Source organism: Monodelphis domestica, chromosome 2, assembly GCF_027887165.1.
Source record: "Monodelphis domestica isolate mMonDom1 chromosome 2, mMonDom1.pri, whole genome shotgun sequence".
Classification (NCBI taxonomy): Eukaryota; Metazoa; Chordata; class Mammalia; order Didelphimorphia; family Didelphidae; genus Monodelphis; species Monodelphis domestica.
Window position 1 is genome coordinate 320,368,381 of NC_077228.1, and position 22,940 is coordinate 320,391,320.

Consider the following 22,940-nt stretch of genomic DNA (forward strand, 5'->3'; position numbering starts at 1 on the left):
GGGATAATAATGGCACCTACAGCCCAGAATCTTTGTACAGATCAAACATGATTATATTAGTAGAGTGCTTAGCACAAATGCTTGGTACTTAGTAGGTCTATAACAAATACTTGTTTCCTTCCTTCTATCAATAAGCAAAGTATATGATATACTTCTAAACTCACAAATCTCAGGGAGTTTTAGCTGGAATTAAATGTTAGGATGCTTCTGTACATCTCTGTATATCTCAAACTATTAAGAATGCTATGGCATTTTAACTATTAAAATATATAAAAAGCAAATGAAATACCAAAAGATCCATATTTGCTTTTTGGACCTCAATTTCCTCATCACATATTATCTATATGTTATTATAGCTATTATAGCACCAGATAGATTATAATAGCATCAGGTCCATGAAAGTGTTTAAGTAATTTCCTGGTAATAAATTCATTGAAAAAGTGCTGTTAATTTTTTTAGGCAACAAAAACGGCTATTTTAGAATATAAGTGCTGGACTGCCACAACAGATCAAACATGTAATCAAAACCAGAAAGAATATTTCAGGGGAAAAACTGGGCATTCAGTCCTTATAATATTCTATAGAGACAATGAGGGAGCCAACAGTATCCAGGAAAAAATGATAACAAAATTAATTGTTGCATAAAAGAGATTAAAATAAGGGGGAAATGATGACTTTAAATAATGAATAAGTTAGAAAAAGACATCAGAAGACTGGAATTAGAAAGGACCTTAGAGGTCACTTAGTCTAATCTCCTCATTTTACAGATGAGGAAATTGAGGCCCAGAGAGGTGAAGAGACTTGCCCAAGGTGACATTGGTAGTAAATGGTAGAATCTGCATTTGAATTCAAGTTCTGTGACTACAAATTCAACTATATGAGAAGCAGGCATTTTCTTAAATATAAACTTTGTATATAAAAGGAGTTTGGAATTTATATTTAAAATGTACTCTTAAAAGTATTTCCCATAATGCATATGCAGGGATCATTTCTAATAAAAATAGACTCAATTCACATTTTGTCAAACTATCTTCCGTGATATTTGTGGCAGAAGCAGCTACAATGTACTACTGTTTGCAGAATATGAATGAGAAGATAAAAGAACAGAAGGCACCAAGAGAATATTAATGTTCAAGAAAAGCATGCTTATAAAAGCAGCATATTCCTGGCTCTGTTTCATGAATTTAACATTATCTAAGAAAGAGCTAATTCTTGAAAGCAGAAAAAAAAAGAAATCTTAGACTAAAGAACAAAAAATGGGCAATAAGCTAATATAACTTACTATCTTGCATGTAAAGTCAATTCAACAAATGTTTATTTTTTCATTTCTTATTTATAAAGGGTTAGCCCCCATATAAGCCAACCTGCCAAAAAATTTCTCTTTGGGGAAATTGTGGCACAAAAGATTATATGTGAGACAATGGGAAATGAGAGCTAGTGCTAGGAAAAGTCTACAAAATGCTAATAAATTCCCAAAAGCACCTGAAATGACCCAGAGTGGTTGAAGGTCAACAGCTGGAAAGAAACCAGAAGTAATTTGTAACTATGCACTGTGGAACTCTTGAGTCACTTCTTGGCAGCAGAAGAGAAAAATTTGTAGTCACACTAAAGGTGTATTGGTGGAGACAGAATATGACAGATACTATTTGCCCAAAAGAGATTTAGAGTAGGGACATCCTACTTGGGAAGGACAGAAGGAGGTAAAGGGCCACAGTTGTGGATCCAGGAAAGAATGATAGGACCAAAGCTTTGGGTTAGAATGTCCAAAAGATGATGAAGGGGAACAAAGGGGCAAAGTTTTGCTACTTCACATTTCTGCCTAGGACTATCCAGGACAAAAAAGAGAAGTGGGGGAAGGATGTGTTCCCATAAGCAATTCCTGGGTCCCATTCAGGGAAAGGAGCAAATCATAGATTATTGTTTTTCATCTCTCTCTCTCTCTCTCTCTCTCTCTCTCTCTCTCTCTCTCTCTCTCTCTCTCTCTCTCTCTCTCTCGCTCTCTCTCTCCTCTCTGTTTCTATATATCTCTTTTGTGTGTGTGTGTGTGTCTCTGACTCCGTCTCTCTCTTTCACATGCACATTTATGATGTAGGTCTCACAAATAACAAAAGAATTATTTAATCAAGTACTTTCTGAAGGTCCAATAAATGGGCAGAGCCTCAAATAGAAATTTACCTTCAATTCACAACAGTCAAAACCATTAAACAAACAAAAACCTTAATGAAAGATTTCATGAAAGCTCTGAATCACACATATTCAATAATGTGAGACTTCTGATATCACAAGAAGAAGGGATGAAAATCTTCCAATTCAAATACACTTTAATATGCTTTCCTTAGCTATAACATCATTCTTCCATAGTGAATCTCACATCACGACACATAAGAGATTAAGAAAACTAAAGATACATTTTTCAGTCTTATAATTGCTGAGGAAATTATTATAAAATTCTGATAACTTCTCACCAATGAGCACAATTTAATTTTTTAATAACCAATTTGAGCAGAAAATTGGGAAATGTATTGCTACTTAAGGATGATTGAACCATTCCTAAAGAATATAATACAGAGACTGTTCTTTGACAGGGTTACTTCTAAAGTTAAATGTGTTTCCATAATGGCAAGTTTTCTATTGACTCAATCTATTATTTAAATAAATTAGGAAATTTGAAACTTCATTTACTCAGAGGCAAGCCCATGAAAAATTGTTGGTTAGAGATGGATTTCATAAAGTAGGTTGCTGTCTAGCTTATACAATTTTATTGATTTTTTTATAATATTACTCTTCATCATACTTACAGATCCCTTTGGGCCTGGCAGTCCTATATCTCCCTAAATCAATAAAACAAAATTATATTAGAACAATGTATTCACAATTGATGTAATTTGCTTAAAACTTTCCAAACTGGATTGTATTATTGAAATATTGGAGGAAATATGATCAAATTAATAAAAGTATAATGTCATGAGAAGTGAAAATTTCATTAAAAGTTCTAATACCTTATAAAAAGTGCAAAGCCTAAGTTCCTTTTTTTATACTCTTGCAAAATCTTTTTTTAATCTACCTAACTAAATGTTGTTCTTTCATAATTCAGAAGAAAAGTGAATATGAAAATGTCCCAACAGTGATAATGTCAGCTAATAGGAAAGATACATGTATTTAAAGTTGTAACTCATCAGTTAATCAGCACTAGAAAGCAAATGGAATTCATTCTCTTTGCCTAGAAATGAATATCTGTGACTGAGAGGAAATGAAGATTAGCTTTTTTTGAAGATTTACTTGACAATGAATAAATCAAGAATCACATTTAGAGTAAAGTTAAACCTTCAAAATAAAATAGAAAATCAAATCCCCGGTACATATAGCTTTTTGACTCTCTAAAAAAAAGTTTTTAAAAAATTATTTGATGGGAAATGTAGCCATCTTGCTTGGGTAAAAAAGACACCAAAATAATACCTTTCCATGTGTTAATTTTTTTTTACCTATTTCAGTAACACAGAAATGACTGAACAGTCCTTGTAAATTACTTCCCAGGAACATCCAATCCACTAGAGGTAAATTGTTTGAAAACTTTAAAACTCCTGAGGACTCACAGGACAACTATCAGACAAGAATGAGGATAACATTCCTTCTCTCCAACATATTTTCTCAGTAGCAGGAAATATCGATTCCTGGACATTCCAAGGCACAAGGGAATTGCCTTATCAGCCTAGATGCAAATCCTTTTTCAATGTGAACATATATCATCTAGAGATAAATAGTTTGGTTTTTTTGTGCTTTGTTTGTTGTGTCTTCAAAAAATGTAGTGGAGATTAGAAACTGGAGGGCTTTCCCCTTGCTTCACTTAGCAATTTTTATCTATAAAAGAAGTTCACTTATAGGCAAAATAGTCCAGATTTTTCAGAAATCAATCAAAATAGATTTCAATTCAAAAACATTTTTAATAATCTAAGGAAACAAGACAAAAATATTTACACAAGTTTGGATAGAGGTCACATTAAAAAAGAAGTGAAATAAAAGTGACTTACTAGTTCTCCTTTTCCTCCTGCTTCACCTTCTTCACCAACACGACCCTAAAATTAAGGTAAAAACATCACATTAGTACTGCCCTAGATTACTGTTAATCATCTAGCCAATCAAATTGAGTATTTAATGAATGCCTACTATGGGTCTATATTTCTTCTGAGCATTGTAAAAATCAAAGGAAATCTATGTGTGGTGTCTTCTCTCAAGGGGCTTATAATCTAGCCGGGAGCGAGGCTAGCCAAAATCAGGCAACAATTTCAGGGAAAATCCAAAAAGTTTTGGCCTGAGTTGCATTTAGACTTCTGGGTTAATCATTAGAATCTTTTATTGATTCACTGGGAAGACCTTGAAGGAATGTTCTTTTCATTGGAAGAGAAACACAGAAGAAAAATTTTAATTTTTCAAGCTGATGGCCTCAGTGTTATTCCTTTGCTGAGATCCAAAACAATATATAATTTTAGAATATTAAAATGACCAAAGGCAAGCCAATTTGGAGGACACAGGCTGAGAGGTGCTTTTTCAGCCATATGGAGGCCCAGAGGGAGTGCCACGACTAATAGTAGACTGTGGGTAGCAAGGGACACAAATAAAACAATAATTTTTAAATGGGAAAAGAGCATAGTGGCAATCATAATTTACTGCATTCTAAATGCAAAATAAGGTATTCAGTAAAATATCACAATGATCAAATTATGACTTACTTGTTCTCCTTTTGGACCAGACTCGCCAACTGAACCCTATGATAAAGACATTGGGATATTGTCTCAGAACTTAGGAAGTTCTTGCAACTTAAGAAGTAGTATCATTTTTTTAAAGAAAAAAATTTTAAGAGAAGACAGAAATATAATAGAAATATGAATTAATCAATTGCCCATACCCATACTAATGGAAAGAGGCAAAAGAATAATGTCTCCCTGTCCTTTATGTGGGGCCAAATGACAATGCGATTCAATATAATAATCATTAACAACAAGCATATATTTATATGCATATACTACAAGTATATGCTATCTATGGATATTTTTACATATTTTATATATAATTATGTACAATCATATACAATATATGTAATACTATATAATATATTTTTAAATAAATATTTATAATATTTCCCCAGCAAATGCTAGGCATTTTATTTTTTTTAAACCCTTACCTTCTGTCTTGGAATCAATACTGTGTATTGGTTCCAAGGCAGAAGAGTGATAAGGGTTAGGCAATGGGGGTCAAGTTACTTGCCCAGTGTCACACAGCTGAGGTCAGATTTGAACCTATGACCTCCCATCTCTAGACCTGACTCTCAATCCACTGAGCTACCCAGTTGCCCCTGCTAGGCATTTTAAAAAGAAAATTAAAAGTATTCTGTGTGCCCAAGAATTGTATATTCTACTACTACTGTAAATAAGCCAGGATATAATTTATACATAGGGGTGTGCTGGAACCAGCTCAAACCATTTTGAAAGCCCATTAGTGTGAACATCCACACTTCAGAAATCAGCAAAAAGCTACAAATCAGCATTTGGTTTGTCATTTTGTTGATTATCTAGATTTAAGAAATGAAGACAATGTTCAAAATGCTCATTTTTGTTCAGAGAGTAATTTCCCTGCATAACACTGCTTTTATATAATAAATACAATACAAGAAAAAATAAGGAAAGAGAAGACACTAACAACAGGGGAGATGGCTTTCTGAGCTGATCCTGACAGGAGACAAGGATTCTAAGAGACAGAGATAAGAGCTAATTGTAAGCCTTAAGGAACATAAGGAGATGGGAGATGGACTGTCTTAGAATAGATAATATTCAGTATTGGCAAAACAGAGAATTTGGGATATGGTTGTAGGATATGAACAAAGGCAGAAAGATAGGCTGAAATCAGATTGTAGAGTACCCAAGGAAGTACATAATTTATCCTATTACCAATGGGATGCCATTGAAAGTTTTTGAGCAAGAGAATTACATTGGTCACTCCTATGCCTTGGGAAGATTGTTTTGGTGGCTAAGGAAAGAATAGACTGAAGAAACAATAGACCAAGCAAGAATATCAGAGTCATTTAGGCAAGAGGTAGGTAAGGCTCCAAGATCCTTATTAGAGAAGTTCTCATAAACAAAACATCCTGAGATGGTAAAATAGCATAGCGATAAGAATATTAGTGATTAGAAGTCAATGGCAAGAAACAAAAGATATAGGTGCTCTGCTTAATATTTATGCAACCTTGACCTCTCTGAATTTCAGTATACTCAGCTAAGAGATGAGGGAGTTGTTACTTAGCTTTTATTTTCAAAGGACAAATGACATCACGGGATGATGTCTTGACTTGTGAGTTAATTGGATTTAAGTGAGGCTGAGTTACACAAAGTCATCAGTCTCCATCTCTCTTCTGGTCTCATCAAAGTCCAGTGGTAAAACAAAGATCAAGATGGCCAGTGATGGCTCGGGACATAGTGCATGACTTTGGCATCTTTGATGACTGACCAAGCAGCACCTGCTCTAGTCCCCTCCATTGGCACTGGAATAAATTGTTCTCATCCACCCATTCCCCACATGCTTGGGGAAAACATCTCCCTACAGGTCAGTTACCCTCAACCTGGTTTAGCCCATCTACTAGGATGGTTTCACTGGGGTGAGTCTGCTGCATATGCTCCAGCTTCTTGGAGTCACAGGTGAGAGCTAAATGCCAGGTAGATGCCAAAGGCAGATGAGCAGTCCTGAAAGGGTGGCAAGCCCTCACACCAGAAGAACTAGTCCTCCTTGAGCACAAGAATGCTCCAATATCATCTTTAGCTGTCATCTGCAAGTTCCCTTCTTGCTCTAAACCCAAATAATATCTGAAGGATAGATAGACTTAGAATTCAGTAGGATAAAGGAATACTAAATACTTTTACTTTTTCTAGAATCCCTGTTTCCTTTCAAAGCTCAGTTGCTACCTCCAAGGTTTTTCTTGATCATTAATCCTTCTTCTCAAAAGATGTACTTTGCATGAATTTGTGTATATACATATGCATGTGTGTATACAAAGATGTATACATGTGTGACCATGTGTCCTAAGTGTATTTGTGTTTATATACTTATGTAATTTATTATACTATACATTATATACATGCAATTTCTCTCCAGTAAACTATAAACTCCTTAAGGGCAAGGTTTTCATTTCACCCTTTGCAGCCTACACATCTAGTACAATGCTAGTCACAGGATACTTGTGTGTTTACCTGAATTGACTTGAAAAGTGAGAGAGCCACTATGACATAATGGAAAGAATATATCCGGACACCTGATACTGGACATTCAAGCTAACCTCTCTGAGCCTCAATTTCTCAATTTGTGAACATGTGAGATGGGTCTAGTGCCAGATGATCTCAAAGATCCCTTCCACTTCTAAGGCTCTTTAAAAAGATAATTATAAAGCAAAATTCCTTGCCCAATCGATCATTCTTTTCTCTCTGGATGACAAATGGTTATCATCTGTAGAGAGTTTTTTCATAGTCTTCTAAATTTAAAAGTCATAGAATCCAACTCCCTTATTTTACAGATAGGGACACAATCTCAGAGAAGTCCCCTGACCTCAGGGTCTACCCACTCTTCCCCCTGTACCACACTATGCCATAGTAGAGAATGGTATGCTTTGTGAGTCACTGAGCTACATTTTAGGGAAAGTTGATGGAAACAAGTATCCTACTGAGTCAATGGAGCCTCTGTACAATGATTGTTAGCTTTTCTACAAAGTAGGCTTTTTTACTCTTTGAATCCTTACCCTGTCGCCTTTCAATCCAGGGAGTCCAGCGGGACCAGGCAGTCCTGGAAGTCCTGGGCTGCCCAAAGGACCCTGTAAATCATCAAACACAAAAAACAAAAAGCCCATGTAATAGCTAACAGTCCAAGCATATAGTCTTGCCAGCTAACATGTGGTGGACTCACTGGCTTTGCCATTTCCTGAAATAAATATTATAAGCCAGGTATCTAACGTTCCTTCTGTAAGCAGCCTGTCTTTCATGGGTTTTTTTTCCTCCTGAGATCACCAGCTCCCATGGCTTACATTCCTCTACAACAGTGGGCTCTTTCAGCTTAAGCCTCTGCAAGGCAGCACCCCCTCTTGCTGAGTAAATAAGCAGGGTAGATGTTTTAAAAGACAGCATTCAAGGATCAGGCTCCTGAATTTCAGGGACAACCACAATCCAAATGCAGCACCCGACATTTCCCACCATTTCAGAATACATGTTCACAGACTGCAGCTATTAATGTGCCCCCCAAATATGGCCTGGATGGCATTTTTAGTTTAGTGCTATTTCAAGCATTTATTTTGAATTTTAAATTGAAATATTTATTCAAATATAAATCTTTCCTTTCTAAGGATTCACAAAGTAAAGAAAATGAAATTTGATCTATTAGTGATTTCTCCTGTATGGTTTCCCTCTCCTGTTCTGTACCTGGTTCATCCACCTCTCTTCTCTTCTAATAGCATGAATTAGAAAAAGTCAATAGAAACAGCTGAGGAATCCAAAAAGACATCACTTACCAGTTTACCTGGTGAGCCTGGAGGACCACTCGGTCCTAATTCTCCTCTACTACCCTGTAAAGAGATGAGTATAATTCATTATGTGAAAGGGCTCTTTTTCCAAATTCAAGTGCTTCATAGAGGTTTAAGAAAGATAACATTCAACTAAAAATCATTTTTTATTAAAAACTGAAGTTATCATAGTAGCATCTCTGTTCTTAGATCATTAGTTGAAGGGACAGACCATATGAATTTAATTCAATCGAAATTAATTTAACAAATACCACGTACTGTGCTGGCTGCAAGGAATACAATGACCAAAGTAAAACAGTGGGTACCCTTTGGAATTTTAAATTCTATTCCAAGGGGAAAAAGTGTGTACAGAGATGTCTTTTTTTTTCAACTATACCTGTGATTTCATTAGCATTTGGAACTCCCAGTGGGGAATTTCCTTTACTACAGAAGTCTCTCTTAGTACATCCAGATAAAAATATATAAAAATATAAGCAAACATTATATACAAAGTTATTGAGGGAGAAACAAGCAGCACTAACAAGAGGAAGAATTAGGGAGGAATTGATGGTTGCATTACCTAAAATACCTATATTATTCAGTAATGAAAAACTCTTTTGGTGAATACTAATACACAAAGATCCTAGCATGGGATTACCCTCCACTGAAGCTGATTTCAACCTCTTGAAGACTTACTAGAGAAAGGGCAGAGTTGCTGAAGTACATAGAGATTATGTGATTTACCCAGAATCACTCCGTTAAGAAGCATCAGAAGTAGAAATCAAACACCAGCTATTTGTTGATTATACAGGAAGAAATATCTTACCACAATCCTACTTGTAGGGCAGCTGGAAGCTCAGTGGATAGAGCACTGGGTCCATGACTCAGTTCAGGAAGACCTGAGTTTAAATCTGGCCTCAACACTTAGTATCTGTGGGACTCTGGGCAAATCACTTAACCCTGTTTGTCTCAGTTTCTTCATCAATAAAATGAGTTGGAGAAGGAAAAACTCTAACCCTAAAACACCAAAATTTTTTGTCAAGAAAACCCCAAATGGAGTCATGAAGAGTCAAACATGACTGAAATGACCAAACAACAAAAGTTGTATGTGTGGATATAAATAGATATATGTGTGTCCTATATGTATTCATGTGAGCGATTGGCCCCCAAAGGGATTACATTTTGGTTCTTTTCAAGTATGAAGAACAAACCACCAACCAACCATTTATGTTTTCACATATCTAAAGCATCTGAACAGAGCCTGGGGTTTAGAAAGCATTTAAAAATCAAAGTCTAGCAAATTATCTTGAAACTCAAAATGGGAGTATAAAAAAAGAACCCTGTAGCCAAAAGATTTTATCTTTAGATTTCTGTGTATTCTCTAAAATATATAGCGGGTAGAGATGTATAGAATGAAAAATAGTTCTTTTTGCTGATTATTTTGGTTCACTTTTATAAAAAATTAATGATGTAAGTAGACTTTGGAAACTACAAAAAAAAAAACAACAACTGTGCTTTCATTTTGTAAAATAACATCTAATTCAGGACTGAAAGCTCTTTCAGAGCATAGACCACATGGAACCAATTAACTTCTCCCGTGATACAACAGTGCTATGCATTCTGGAGGCAGTCAACAAATGCTTTGTTTTGTCTTTTTTTATTACTAAGATAGAGACTTAAGGGATAGAGAGCCGAATTTGAAGTTTGAAAGTCCTGGATTCAAGTACTGTCTCTAAAATATATTAGTTGTGTGATGCTGACCAGGTCACAATCTCTCCCTCAGACTTTAAAGAGATGAGAAGATGTAAATCTCCATTGGTAAAGATATTTCCTTTCCAATGAAATTACAGCTCTTATTTTTTTAAATCCCTAGACACAGTTAACTGTTCTAAACATTGAAGCTTTTAAAGAAATAATTGTGTTCCTTTTAAAACTAACATTTTGAAAAAAATAGTGGCTATTTTTTTTTATTGTAGGCTATTTATAATTGTACCCAATAGCATCATTCTGCTCTGCCTTATTACATCTTAAAGTTGAACTATATTTCAGGAAAAAGAACCCCCAAAATATTCTAAACAGTGTTTAGAGTTTAAAATATTTCTGAAATCCAGTAAGAAATCTTCACTGAATTGTGATAGGCCCCCAATACACAAAATGATTTCAACATCGAATGGACTGACATTTCAGGGGCAAATAATTTCCTGAGCCTTGCTGTCAGTCAGAACCGAATGCCCTAATTTTTACTAAAGAAGCACTTCCAGTTAAGGAAACAAAGCAGCTGGATATCAGGAATGAGATTCCTACTCAAAACTTGCTCCTATGCCCATCTATATTCTGAACTACCCATTTTGCCCACACTGGAAAAAGTTTGCAGATGGAGTCTATCATTAGCTTGGGCCATTTCTACCATGGAGATCACTCTAGGAGGGCCTGAATGGCAGGCAGAACTGGCCAACAACAATGAGATATTTCCCACTTACAGCCTGTAATTTTCAAGATTATGTTCCACTCCAATGACTTGATGTCACACTTCAAAGTTCAAGACTTCTTTACTCCAGGACACCTGCTATGGTGACTAGTTCAAATAATTCTTGGGTAGAATTGTTGTTTAAATCCTAAATAACATGATGCTAAAGTGGTCTTACCTGACAAAACAATTTCAGTTGAAAGGTGTGAAATATAATACATAACAGCAGAAGGTGAAAGTTCTTTGCCTGGGGCATACTCTGAAGCACTCACTTCTGAAGAATTAAACTCCCTCATTTTCTTATCATAAATAGAAGTGAATGAATACAGCATTCATTTTTTTTCTCTTCTCCTTATATATAAGCAAAGGATTTTTGTTTGTATGTTTTAATGTGAGTCAGAAGTATTTTATGGGTTTCCATTTCTTTAGGGAATTATATTACCATGAAAATCCAAATGGTTTTTTTCTCTGACCTTGAAATTTCATTCCTTCTCTCAATCAATCAGTCAGTAAACATTTAAGTGATTACTCTGTGCTAGGCACTGACCTAATCACTCCATATATTTAAAAAGTTGGGGGCAGCTAGATGGCTTAGTAGATTGTGAGTCAAGCTAAGAGATGTGATGTCCTGGGTCAAATGTAGTCTCAGATACTTCCTAGCTGTGTGGCCCCAGGGAAGCCACTTAACCCTCATTTCTGAACCCTTACCATTCTTCTGGCTTGGAACCAATACAAAGTATTTAGAACGCAAGGTTATTTTATAAATAAATAGATTTAAATTAAAATTGTAAAGGCAAAATCAGTACTTGTTTTCAAGAAGTTTAGATTTAAATGGTTTTTTTTTGTATTGGTATATGTCATACATTTATTAGTGAATAACCCTGTTAAATCAGCCACAACACTAAAAAAATAATGATTGCGCTACTTGGTCAAGCAGAACTAGCAACTTTCTTTTTTTAAAAAGTACAAATCTGCTAAAAATTTCAATCAGTATGCACATATATAAAACAACATAGTAGTTATGGTAAATGCTACAAACCAAGATTGGTCCAATGGAATGGAAGAGGGAGACAACATTTCAATAAATAGGTACATACAAGATACATATAGAATAGAAGGAAGGTAGCTAGTGGGATCACAAAAGACTTCTCATGGAAGGTAGACTTTGAGATTAAAGGAAGCTAGAATATTCTGAGGGTTAGAGTTATGAGAGAGAAATTTCCAGGGATGGAAGACAGCCTGTGAAAAAGTAGAGAAATGAGAAATGGAGTAGCATGTTTGAGGAAAAGCAAGAAGGTAACTTATGCTAGATATTAGCATCTGAAGAAGAGAGTAAAGAGTAAGAAGAATAGAAAGAGAGGAAGGAAATAGGTTATGGAGCACTTTAAAATCCATAGAATGTTATACTGAACTTGTAAGTAATAAGGAGTCACTGGACTCTACAGAGAAGGAGTTGAGTTGCTCAGATAGACTTCAGGAAAATCACCTCCACCAGACAAGAGAAGGAAGAAATTTATGGAAGGACCAATCAAGAAGCCATTGCAATAATCTAGATGATGAGAGCCTGAACAAGGGTGGTAACTTTGTCCAGAGAAGAGTACCAAGAAGTATTGTGGAGAAATAAATGATGAATCTTAGCAAAAACTGTGTCTAAGGTGATAGAAAAAGTCTAGGATGATATCAAGATTGAAAGCAGGATGGTAATGCCTTCATTAGCAATGGAAGAGTCTGGAAAAGAGGAAGCCTTGGGGAAGGGGGGAAGGAAAGACAAGTTTTCTTTGAGCCTTCTTGAATTTGAGATGCCTATGTGATGCCTATAGGATTTAAATGTCCAGTAGACATTTGATGCTGTAGGGCTGAAGTTCAGAAAAGAAACTAGGGTAATATATGTAGATATCAGAACCATGTCTGGAAACAATAATTGACAACCTATTAAAGCTGATGAGATCACCTAGTGAGAAAATGAAGAGAAAAAAAAAAGAGAAGGCAGACCAGGACAGAGCCTTGATGGGCTTAATTAACAAGTCATAAGCATCAATACACCTTAGTAATCCATGCCCCATGAAGCACCCCACAAATACAACTGTCACTATTGTGTTTGTACAGACACAAATGCATACATGAGAATTAATTAAAGGAACTGTGGCTATTTAGCCTAAAAAACAGAAGACCAATAGAGGAGTTGATAGCTATTGTCAAACATTTGCTGTGACATGATGAGAAATTAAATTTTTTTCTGCTTAACTCGAGAAGGCAGAATTAGTATTAGTGGAGGGAAGTTGTGAAGATACAAGATTTAGGCATCACAAGAGAAAAAAGTTCCTAGTGGTTAAAATTATCCAAAAATGGAATAGGTTGCCCCAGGAAGTAATGGGTTCCCTCTTTGGAAGTCTTCAAGCAAAACCTGGAGACTATAAGCTGGGTACTATGTAAAGGAAATTCTTTTGAGCTATGAGCTGGACCAAATGGTCACTGAGATCCCACTAATCTCTGAAATCCAATGACCTAAAGGTAAATATTCATGAATTTCAGACTGTATGTCCTTCTATTTATATAAGTGGATATTTTTTATAATTAATTTTAATTATATCTTTCTCAAATACATATAGATATGATTTTTAATAATCATTTTCTTAGAGTGAAGATTCTTTACCTCTGTGTGTGCGGGTGTGTGTGATGGACCTCTGGGGCAATCTATGGACTCCTCAGAATAATGGTTTTAAATGAATAAAATAAAATGTCTTGTATTACAAAGGAAAGCAGCGATATTGGAATACAGTAATCAAATAATTTTTAAACAAGTTCATGGACCCCAAATCAAAAACTCTTCACAAAAGATGCTTTTAGAGATTTTTAGGACTTCCTTTCTTTTCAAATCTATTCTATACATGCATTGATAGCAAAATCTTAGGCAAGTAACAGTAATGCACTCACCAAATGAAGAATAAAATATTTAATTTTTAAACAATGACCCATCAGGAACAAAGATGCTGTTTTGGGGTTGGAGGAGTAGGCAATTCTTGGGCTAAGCATTGTGATTTCTACATAGTCTGAAAATAATTGGGTTCTTTTCCTCTAAGTTCTGTTATTTCACTGTATGTACTAATGAAAGGATATTATCATGAGTGACAGGGAAACAAAACAATAATCAGTGCAAGCACAGATTAAGCTAAACAAATTCCACAAGAAGAGTAATTAACTATGACACTAATGACAGCAACTGCAATGACAGAGCTGTTAATTAAAAGATAGAAGCTGCTACACATCAGCAAACTAGGGCAATAACAATATTCTCAGATACCCAGGGTTGGGGTGGGAAATTGATTTTTTTTCCAAATTATATCCATTCCCATTTCTCCCAAATAGACCAACCATCACTGAAGATTCAGAACTGGAAGAAACATTAAAGATCATGCAGTCCAATCTCCTCTTTTGACAGATGAGGAAAACAAGTCCCAGTAATCTGAAGTGGTAGATAGAGATAAAACTTTGAATGGAGACAAAACTCAAACCTAGGTCCTTTGGCTCCCCCAAATCCCAGGTTTTTACACTCAATTGCCCAGAAACAAGCTTCAATATTAAGAATAAAGACTAAGGCAGAATCTTAACACAATGATGAAGTAATCAAGCTCACTCAAGTCTCTTCCCATATTTAGAAATCATTTTCAAAGTCTTCACTTCTGGTGTCCCTTTTTCAGTTGATGGTCTAGAAATATTCAGGTTGTATATTCCTATGTGAAAGGTGCATTGTCATAAGGTCTTTTTTGCATTGTTCTGAATGTAAAAGGACTGTAAACTCTTTGAAAACAAGGGTGACTTTTCCCCTTTATATTCTTTTTTTTTTGCCTTTTCATTCCCAGTGACTAGAAAAGTGTCAGTAATGTAATAGGTACTTGGGAAATGAATCCCCAGCCTTAGTACAGTGCCCAGGACACAGAATATGATCAATAAACACTTGGCTTGAGGGAAAGAAAAGCTGCAAAAAACTCTATTGGGTTCTATTCTAACACATCTACCAATGCATATAAGGACCACCAAGGTATCACTACAATTTTTTAGAGAAGAGTTCTTGTTGAATCATTTCAAGTCATGTCCAACTCTTCATAGCCTAATTTTAGAGTTCCTTCTCCAGTTCATTTTACAGAGGAGGAAAACAGATAAGTAACTTACCCAGGATCATAGTGTCTGAACCAGATTTGAACTCATGGAGAAGAATCTTCCTAACTCCAAGCCCAGTGCTCTATCCTGGCTGCCCTACTAGTTGCCCCTTAGAGAAGAGTAACCTATATCTATGTAACTTTCTTAGCTACAAGACACTGTTTCAGCTTCATTTCCATGATTGATAATGCTGTATTATCACTATTAGATAGTAAATGGTCCCTGGGAAATGAACAAGTCTTGCTCAATTTAAGTCTGCTAAATGTGGCTTGGCGAGCACAGAAATGGCCCCTGCTGTAAGTCTTGGGTCTATCTAAGAGAACCACTAAAGCATTCAATCAAAATCATCCTCATCTCCTTCCATCATCCATCCCTGAACAGTCTGAGCAGGTATCTTTCTCAATAAATCAGGACCAGTTGTTTGTTCAAGAAATCCATGTAGATTGAGGTCATGGAACATGACAGCCATTTTTAAATAACAACCACTTGTCTCAGGGGAGCATTTGTAAATCTTCATTTAATAATGGCCCTTTTTATAAATGGATCTATTACACTTGCAAAGAATCATGAAAAAGGCATATTCATTGACTTATGTTATGGTTCCTGAGATTATTTGATAAAACCCCCCTAACTTTTTATTGGAGAGTCCTTCTTTCTTAGGATCGCAGAGAATAGAAGCACTCCCTTTAAGCAGGAGAAAACTGAGATTTGGGATGATTTCCCCTAGATCACTTGGATAATAAGTCATTTGAGATGGGATTTAAACCCACATCTTCTTAATTCTAATTCCAGTCCCCTAAATGCTGCACCACAGGTATCAAGCATATGGACCACAACACTCATAAAGGAAGCATATTAAAGCATAATTGGGAAATATTTCCTATGAAAGAAATAAAAATAAAAATTGAACATAGATAATGTTAACATGCGATTTTCTAAGTCCCAAGGGATCCTTAATTAATGGTTAGTGGCTTTAATAGTTTAGTGGTCCCTCTTTCTATTTGAATCCTATGCCACTGCAGTACACCATTCTGTGGGATAGTTATTGGTGTTTACATAGTTTTAAAAAACAAATTCAATCATTAAAAGCTGTAAAAACATCTACAAATGCAACCATGACTTTAAAGCCTTGATTACGTAATAAGTAAAAGTAGGAAGTCATTTCATACAATCTATATTCTATATATGAAATGCTTCTCTCTGGCAAAAAGAATACCAATTAACCCAAAAAGCCAGTATAGATCAATGCTTTTATAAACCCATTTTATGGGATTAAAAGCAGAGTTTGACTAATTATTTTACATTACCATTGTAAGGACTTATTTGGTCCTGATCTAATTATAACTTTTGTGTGTCACAAGGATTTAAAAGACCAATTCAATTTTATAGTCCTATTATAGACTGTAAAGTCTTACTCTAACACTTTGTCATGGCATGGAGGTGACCCTGAGTTCCTGAAAGATGATCCAGTGACAAATTCTATACCAAAAATTCAAGAAAAATCCAGGTGATAGAACTGCTTATCAGTTTTCTTAGAAAGGGCTCTGACTCTAAAGTCAGAGGACCTAAATCCAAATCCTATCTCCGACACACAATCCCTCTGTGGCCTTGAGCCACAATATCTTCCTTTCCTGGGTCTCATTTTCCTTATCTATAATGGGAAAATGTTTGATTAAATGATCATTGAGGTCTTTTCCAATTCTAATTTTATGATACCATCTTAGATTAGTTCATAGAGGCTCATCACCAAATTGACTTCAAGGCGATTAAATTTTTACCCACACTAACTCTTACAGACCATCTAGTAAGGTCTAGAGTGGGGGGGGGGGGTCCTTAATCTTCTTTATGTTATGGCATATCTCTGGCAATCTGGTGAAGCCTTTTGGATCCTTTCTCGGGATGACGTCATTTTAAATGCATAATATACGGAGAGCTACAAAGGACACCATTCCAATTATAATAATATGTAGTTGTCACAGTATTTTTAAATAAAAGTTTGTGGACCCTAGATTAAGGACCCCTGTTCTGTATGTGTGTGTGTGTTGGAGTGAGGGAAGGTTAGCATACCAATGTGTGGAATCACACCAATAAAAGTGAAAGCTCGGGTATATTGAACTATTTTTAGATGGCACTATCTATCTAATATTAAACTAAGAAATTTTGAATCATACCACATGATTTATTTGGAAAATTATTTTATGGGAAGTCTAGTTCTTTGTCAAAGCACAGAATTTCAACTATTTAGCTAAATTCATTACAACAGTTTTTTTTTTTTCAACAAGTATCGACTAATCCTCTTCTATGTGTAAGGCTTAATTCTAGACATTGCAAGAAATGCAAATTTGAATAAAGCCTGGTCTCTGCCTCTAGGGTGTTTACAATAGAGTAGGACAGATGATGCATACAAAGACCACTTTAGTAAAACTAATAATTATAAATTATATAATCAATACTAACTGGAATATTCAAGAAAGTGTTATGAGAGTTCAGAGGATGAAGAAGTTATTTCTTAATTAAAAGGGAATCATGTCAGGGTGAGATGGGAAGAAGAGCATCTGAGAGGTCTTCATGAACGAGTTGGTTTTTGCCCTGAGTCTTGAAGTATGGGTAAATTTTTGATAAGTGGAGATGGTAGTAAAGACATATTAACTGATAGAATTAACTTGAATGAAGAGTCAAGAAGCCAGAGGGGATGCATTCAAGGAATGGGAAATGGTACAATTTTTCTAGCATGTAGTACATGTGGAAGGGTGAAAAAAAAAAGTAGTTTGGGATCAGTGCAAAGAGAAACTTGGATGCCAGGCCAAGAAGTCTGAATTTTATTTATCAGACCCACTGATGGTTTCTAAGCAGAGGAGTGAAATGAAATAGAACAATGTTTCATGACAATTCATCTGAGAACAATAAATTTCATGGAATGAAGAAGAAAGAGACTGGAAATGGGAAGACCAGTTGAGAGGTCACTAAAATAACCCAATGATTTGTCCTTGGACACAAATCATTTGACTTCCTTGTGCCTCTCAGTTCCATTATCCATAACATGAGAGCAATTGTATTAGATTATCTCTGAGGTCCTTTCTATGATACTGTGAACCTATGGCCTAGGATCCTATTATGAGGAAGAAAAATAACATCAACAAAAACTTTAAAATACACAGAAGACAAATTAAAAAGGGGACACTAACAAACATCACTTCTTATCTTTTTGGTTAATTCAATATATATCTTTCTGTGACAGAAGATGTTTGTCTTTTATTCACAATCTTCTTTCTGGTTGGTCTGATATTGAAATGTTTGTTTGCTGATGATTGTTAAGTATGTATGTAATTAAAAAGAAAAAATTTTAAGATATATTCAAGTGATAATGACCTGAACCAGTATTGTATTGGTGGAAATTCATATCTAATATTTTGGGAATGGTCAAACAAATTATGGAATATGAAAGAAACTGGAATATTATCTTGCTATAAGAAATTATGGAAGAGTTCAATGAAAACTGGGAAGATGTATGAATTGATGTAATGTGAGCAGGGTCAGAAGGCCAATTTATTTTTATTTTTGGGAGGACAATTTATACAATAACATAATAAAGCAAAAAATTCCAGATAGACTGGTGGGGATGGACTTAATATGCAAAATGAGACATATTTCTAGACATGGCTAAAATGGGATGCATTTTTCTGCTTTACTGTGCACATTTGTTACAGTGATTTTCTTTTTTTTTCCCCTGGGGAGGGTGAGAAGGGAAAGAAAATAAATATTTGTTCATTGAAAAAAGTACATTGTAATATGAGAAGAAGAAAAAGATGGATCCAAAAAGCAGAAATATAACTGACATAATAAAATGATGATTGGATATTAGGTGAGGAGAGGTCAATGGAAAAGGGAAGATTTCAAGGACGACTACAAATTTTCAAGCCTAGATCACAAGGAAAATAGCAGTGCTATTAACAGAAAAAAACCTAGTAAGGAGATGGCATTTCTAACTAGGCACAATTTTATGGACAGGCCTAATCTTAGGCACACTCAGTTTCTTACACAATGAAATAAAGGTAATGGAACAGAATAATATAAGAGATGTCTAGGATCCTTAGGATACCAGAAAACCTTCTGAGCAAGTAATATACTTGCTTTTAGTTAGGAACTGATAAGTACTGATCAGAGTAGAGGGAAATCTGTAAACTAAGACAGATCTAAAAATGGGGTGGTAAAACTAGTTAATGTGAGGGATGAAGTAGGATACAATCCTGAAAATTGGCCGGTTGGCATAGTTTAAAGACATCCTTCCCTCAACAGTGCAGAGATTCCATTCTCCTGCAATAAGAAATCTGAAACACATCTGTTTGCTAAACCATACAAATCACTCAATTTGTTCAATGAATGACCAATGATCATTTTTTTCTAAACTAGGATGAAATGCAGGAAATTCCAAATTTTCCCATCAGTCTCAAATCTACCTGTTGGTGCCCCAGGTCATTCTGCCCTGACTTGCCCCATTGCATTTTTATAATCCAAACTCCAAAGCCCAGAACAGATTCTGTCCACATCTCAACCCATCAAAGCATTCTTTACCTCAGGTAGTACCATCTCTAAGAATCTTACCCAAGTAGATCTGAGTCCTCCTTCAATTATATCAGGTCCCCTCCTTTTGAGTCTTCATATGCACTTTGTCAAGTTCTAATTTCTATAATTTCAGTAGAGCCTCAGTCCTCACCTTCTCATCCTTCGCTATAAGATGGTAAGCTTGTTATGGACAGGGATCTTCCCATTTTTTAATATTCATGTTACTAGAGTTTAACCCAGGTAGTGCCTTGCACATTTCTTTTTCCATCTTCAAATGAGTAAACTTCCTTGCCCAATGAAGACTTTTATATAGAGACATTTATATGTGTAGAAAATTAGACATTTTCCTGGGACATCAAAAGGTTAAGTGATATACCCAAGATCACAGTCAGTGAGTGTCAGCCTATATCCATGAGTGTTTTAATTAATCAGAGGGAATTGAATTTTTAAAAATGAATTTATATTCTTGTCTGTGCTTTCTTTCACAAAATGACTAATATGGAAATATGTTTTTGCATGACTGTACATGTATAAAACTATATAAATTACTTGCTTTCTCAATGAGGCAGAGAGGATGAATGGAGGGAGAGATTTTGGAATTCAAAATGAAATCTATTAAAATTATTTTATTGGATAAGAGTAAAATATTTAAAGAAAAAATATGAATCAAATTATATGAGATGTTCACTACTGTTTCTTACAAAATACATAACTCCACAGAGTAATAGTAAATTGTGAAGGTCTATTTTAAACTCTACAAAATGTTTGTTTTCACAGACATTGACCCTCCCAACACCTCTGGGTCTGAGGTATGGAAAATGGCAGATTCTCTAATTTAGAAGAAGAAACTGAGACTCCATGAAGTTTTAAGCAACTTGTTCATACTTAACACAGTCAGTAAATGTCAGAGTAGGTCTTCTGATTTCCAGTTTACCACGTTGCCTCTTAAAATAACTCCTCCTACAACTAAAGGAACTATTACACATTCTTCTAAGAACTTTTCTGATTTTTTGAGGGGAAAAAAGGTCTATTTCTCTAGTCTTATCTGCCTGCATAATCAGTCAAACCCTGGGAGAGATGAGTCTACTGATGCAGAAAAGCCAAGTACTTACTGGTAGTCCCCGGGGTCCTCGTGGTCCAACTTCCCCTTGAGGTCCTTGTTGACCCTGTTTTTAGGATGAGGGGTAAATAACAAATTAGGAATAAATGGCCTTTTGCCTACTGGTGATAGAAATTAATGAGTTATGAAAAAGAGAAAGCATCTTACTGGTTTTCCTGAATTTCCCATAAGACCAGGTACCCCAGGAGCACCTGAATTACCCTACAAGGTAAAGAAATGCAAAATTCAATCAAAATTAATTATCCATTCAATAAATTCATGAGTGAAACAAGAAATGGAGGGAGTCTTATGTTTATTATAATTAAATAGCATTAATTTGTTGATTGCTTCTCTAAAAAGTAGGGAGGTTGTAGAGAACTATGGCATGCCATCATTCTACCTTCAGGTCCCTTAGGACTAGGGATCCTATAGCTAACCCCCGAGGATAGCATTCTGCTTGCTAGAAATATTTAAAACAGCAAAAATGAAGGTTTTAAACCAGAAAGAAAATTTTATTGAGATTCACCCTTTACAATGCCCCCCACATCACTCTTTTATTTTTTCTTCTCTACTACCACTGACCCAAATTTTGTCCTTATCACCTAAGTCCTGTAATGCTGCAATAGCCTTCTAAAGGATCTCCCTTGCTACCAACCTTCTCCCTGTTCTGGTCCAAATTGCTACAAAATTAATTTTCTTAATATTCCACTCTGCTTTTGTTATTTTTATTTGTATTTGATATGTATTTGAATCACATTTGAACTCAGGTCTTTCTGATCCAAAATACATTTTTGTTCACAGTTCCACATAGGTCCCTCTAGCCTAACTTATCTCTGACTGACTACACAAACCAAGGTCCCCTATATAAACTCCCCAGTTATAATGATTTTAAAACTCACATTGACAGAGCTACTTAATTGCTGCCCCACAACATCCCTATAAAGTAGAGAGCATAGTTATCGCTCATTTTACAAGTGATGGAAACCAAGAGGGGTTCAATGACTTGCCAACAGCCATCTAGACAATAAATGGTAATGCTGAAATTTGAACTTTTTCCCTAACTTTAAATAATCCAAGCTCTTTGCAGTATTCAAATTGGTCTATTCATATCTCTTCCTCCTCTGTTTCTTTTCTCTCCCTAGCCATGACGTCCCTTTCTCCCTATCCTTTGCCAAGTCCCAGCTTTCAAGACTCATTTCAAGTTGTCTGTCCTCCATGACATTTCCAGCTTGCTCTAACCACCACCCCACATACACACACTATGTTCTTTTGCTCCACTTATTTCTTATGTAAAATTTGTCATCTAAATGGTAATTATAATAATTATAATTATTCTATAATAATAACTAATTATTTACTGCCTTGTATAATTACTTAATTTGTACTATAACTTAACCCACTTTGTAGTAATTTAGCTTTATTTTTATTTTTTTTTTGTTGTCATTTCCCCATCTTGCATTCTAGATCGAGGGCTGGAAGACTCCTTAAAGGTCATCTAGTCCAATTCCCTTATTTTTCCATATATTGAAAGTGAGGACCATGGAGGTTAAGTAACTTGTCCAAGGTCACACAGATAGAATGTAGGCAGAGCTGGAATTTGAACTCAGGTCCAATGACTCTGAGTTCATCACTCCAAGTTCAAAGCTCTTTCTACTGTATCACACTGCCTCCCATAAACTAGGAAACTACTTAAAGATGGAGACCATGACATCCTCCTTTTTATCTTCCCTTGTTTCTGGGCACTTAATAGATAGTTGTTGGTTATTGGTAAACAACAAATATTTGGGTAAATTAAGAATTTGTGCATATTGGATTTTCCATACTGAATGAATGCTGAGTCACAATGTCCTAACTAGGACAGTGGGTGAAAAACTGGTATTTCAGAGCATCCAAAACTTAGTGGTAGGTCTATGCTATCATTTGGGAATATCTGCCAGTAAGCTTCAAGGAAAGGAGTGTAGACAGTGACTACAGAGTCAACATTGACAAATCTGGGTCTGCAATCAACCAATTGGGGGCCTGGAATTCAGTCACTGTCATTACGACCATTTGATACATGAAGCTTTGGGATGATGGCCGTTATTGAATCCAAAAGGCTATTTTGAATTTCTGTTTAAACTTCA

General features: G+C 35.5%; 1 protein-coding gene across 1 annotated transcript in view; it reads right to left on the bottom strand.

The window, feature by feature from the left end:
• COL9A1 (collagen type IX alpha 1 chain) overlaps window positions 1-22,940 on the bottom strand; it is a 117,129-nt gene that overhangs the window by 22,401 nt on the left and 71,788 nt on the right. Inside the window, exons 27-33 of the mRNA XM_007484168.3 lie at window positions 20,986-21,039; window positions 20,831-20,884; window positions 8,540-8,593; window positions 7,778-7,849; window positions 4,728-4,763; window positions 4,029-4,073; window positions 2,799-2,831 (exon numbers count right to left, since the gene is read on the bottom strand). Coding sequence (XP_007484230.2) covers window positions 2,799-2,831; window positions 4,029-4,073; window positions 4,728-4,763; window positions 7,778-7,849; window positions 8,540-8,593; window positions 20,831-20,884; window positions 20,986-21,039 — 348 coding nt within the window. The remainder of the gene's footprint in view (window positions 1-2,798; window positions 2,832-4,028; window positions 4,074-4,727; window positions 4,764-7,777; window positions 7,850-8,539; window positions 8,594-20,830; window positions 20,885-20,985; window positions 21,040-22,940) is intronic.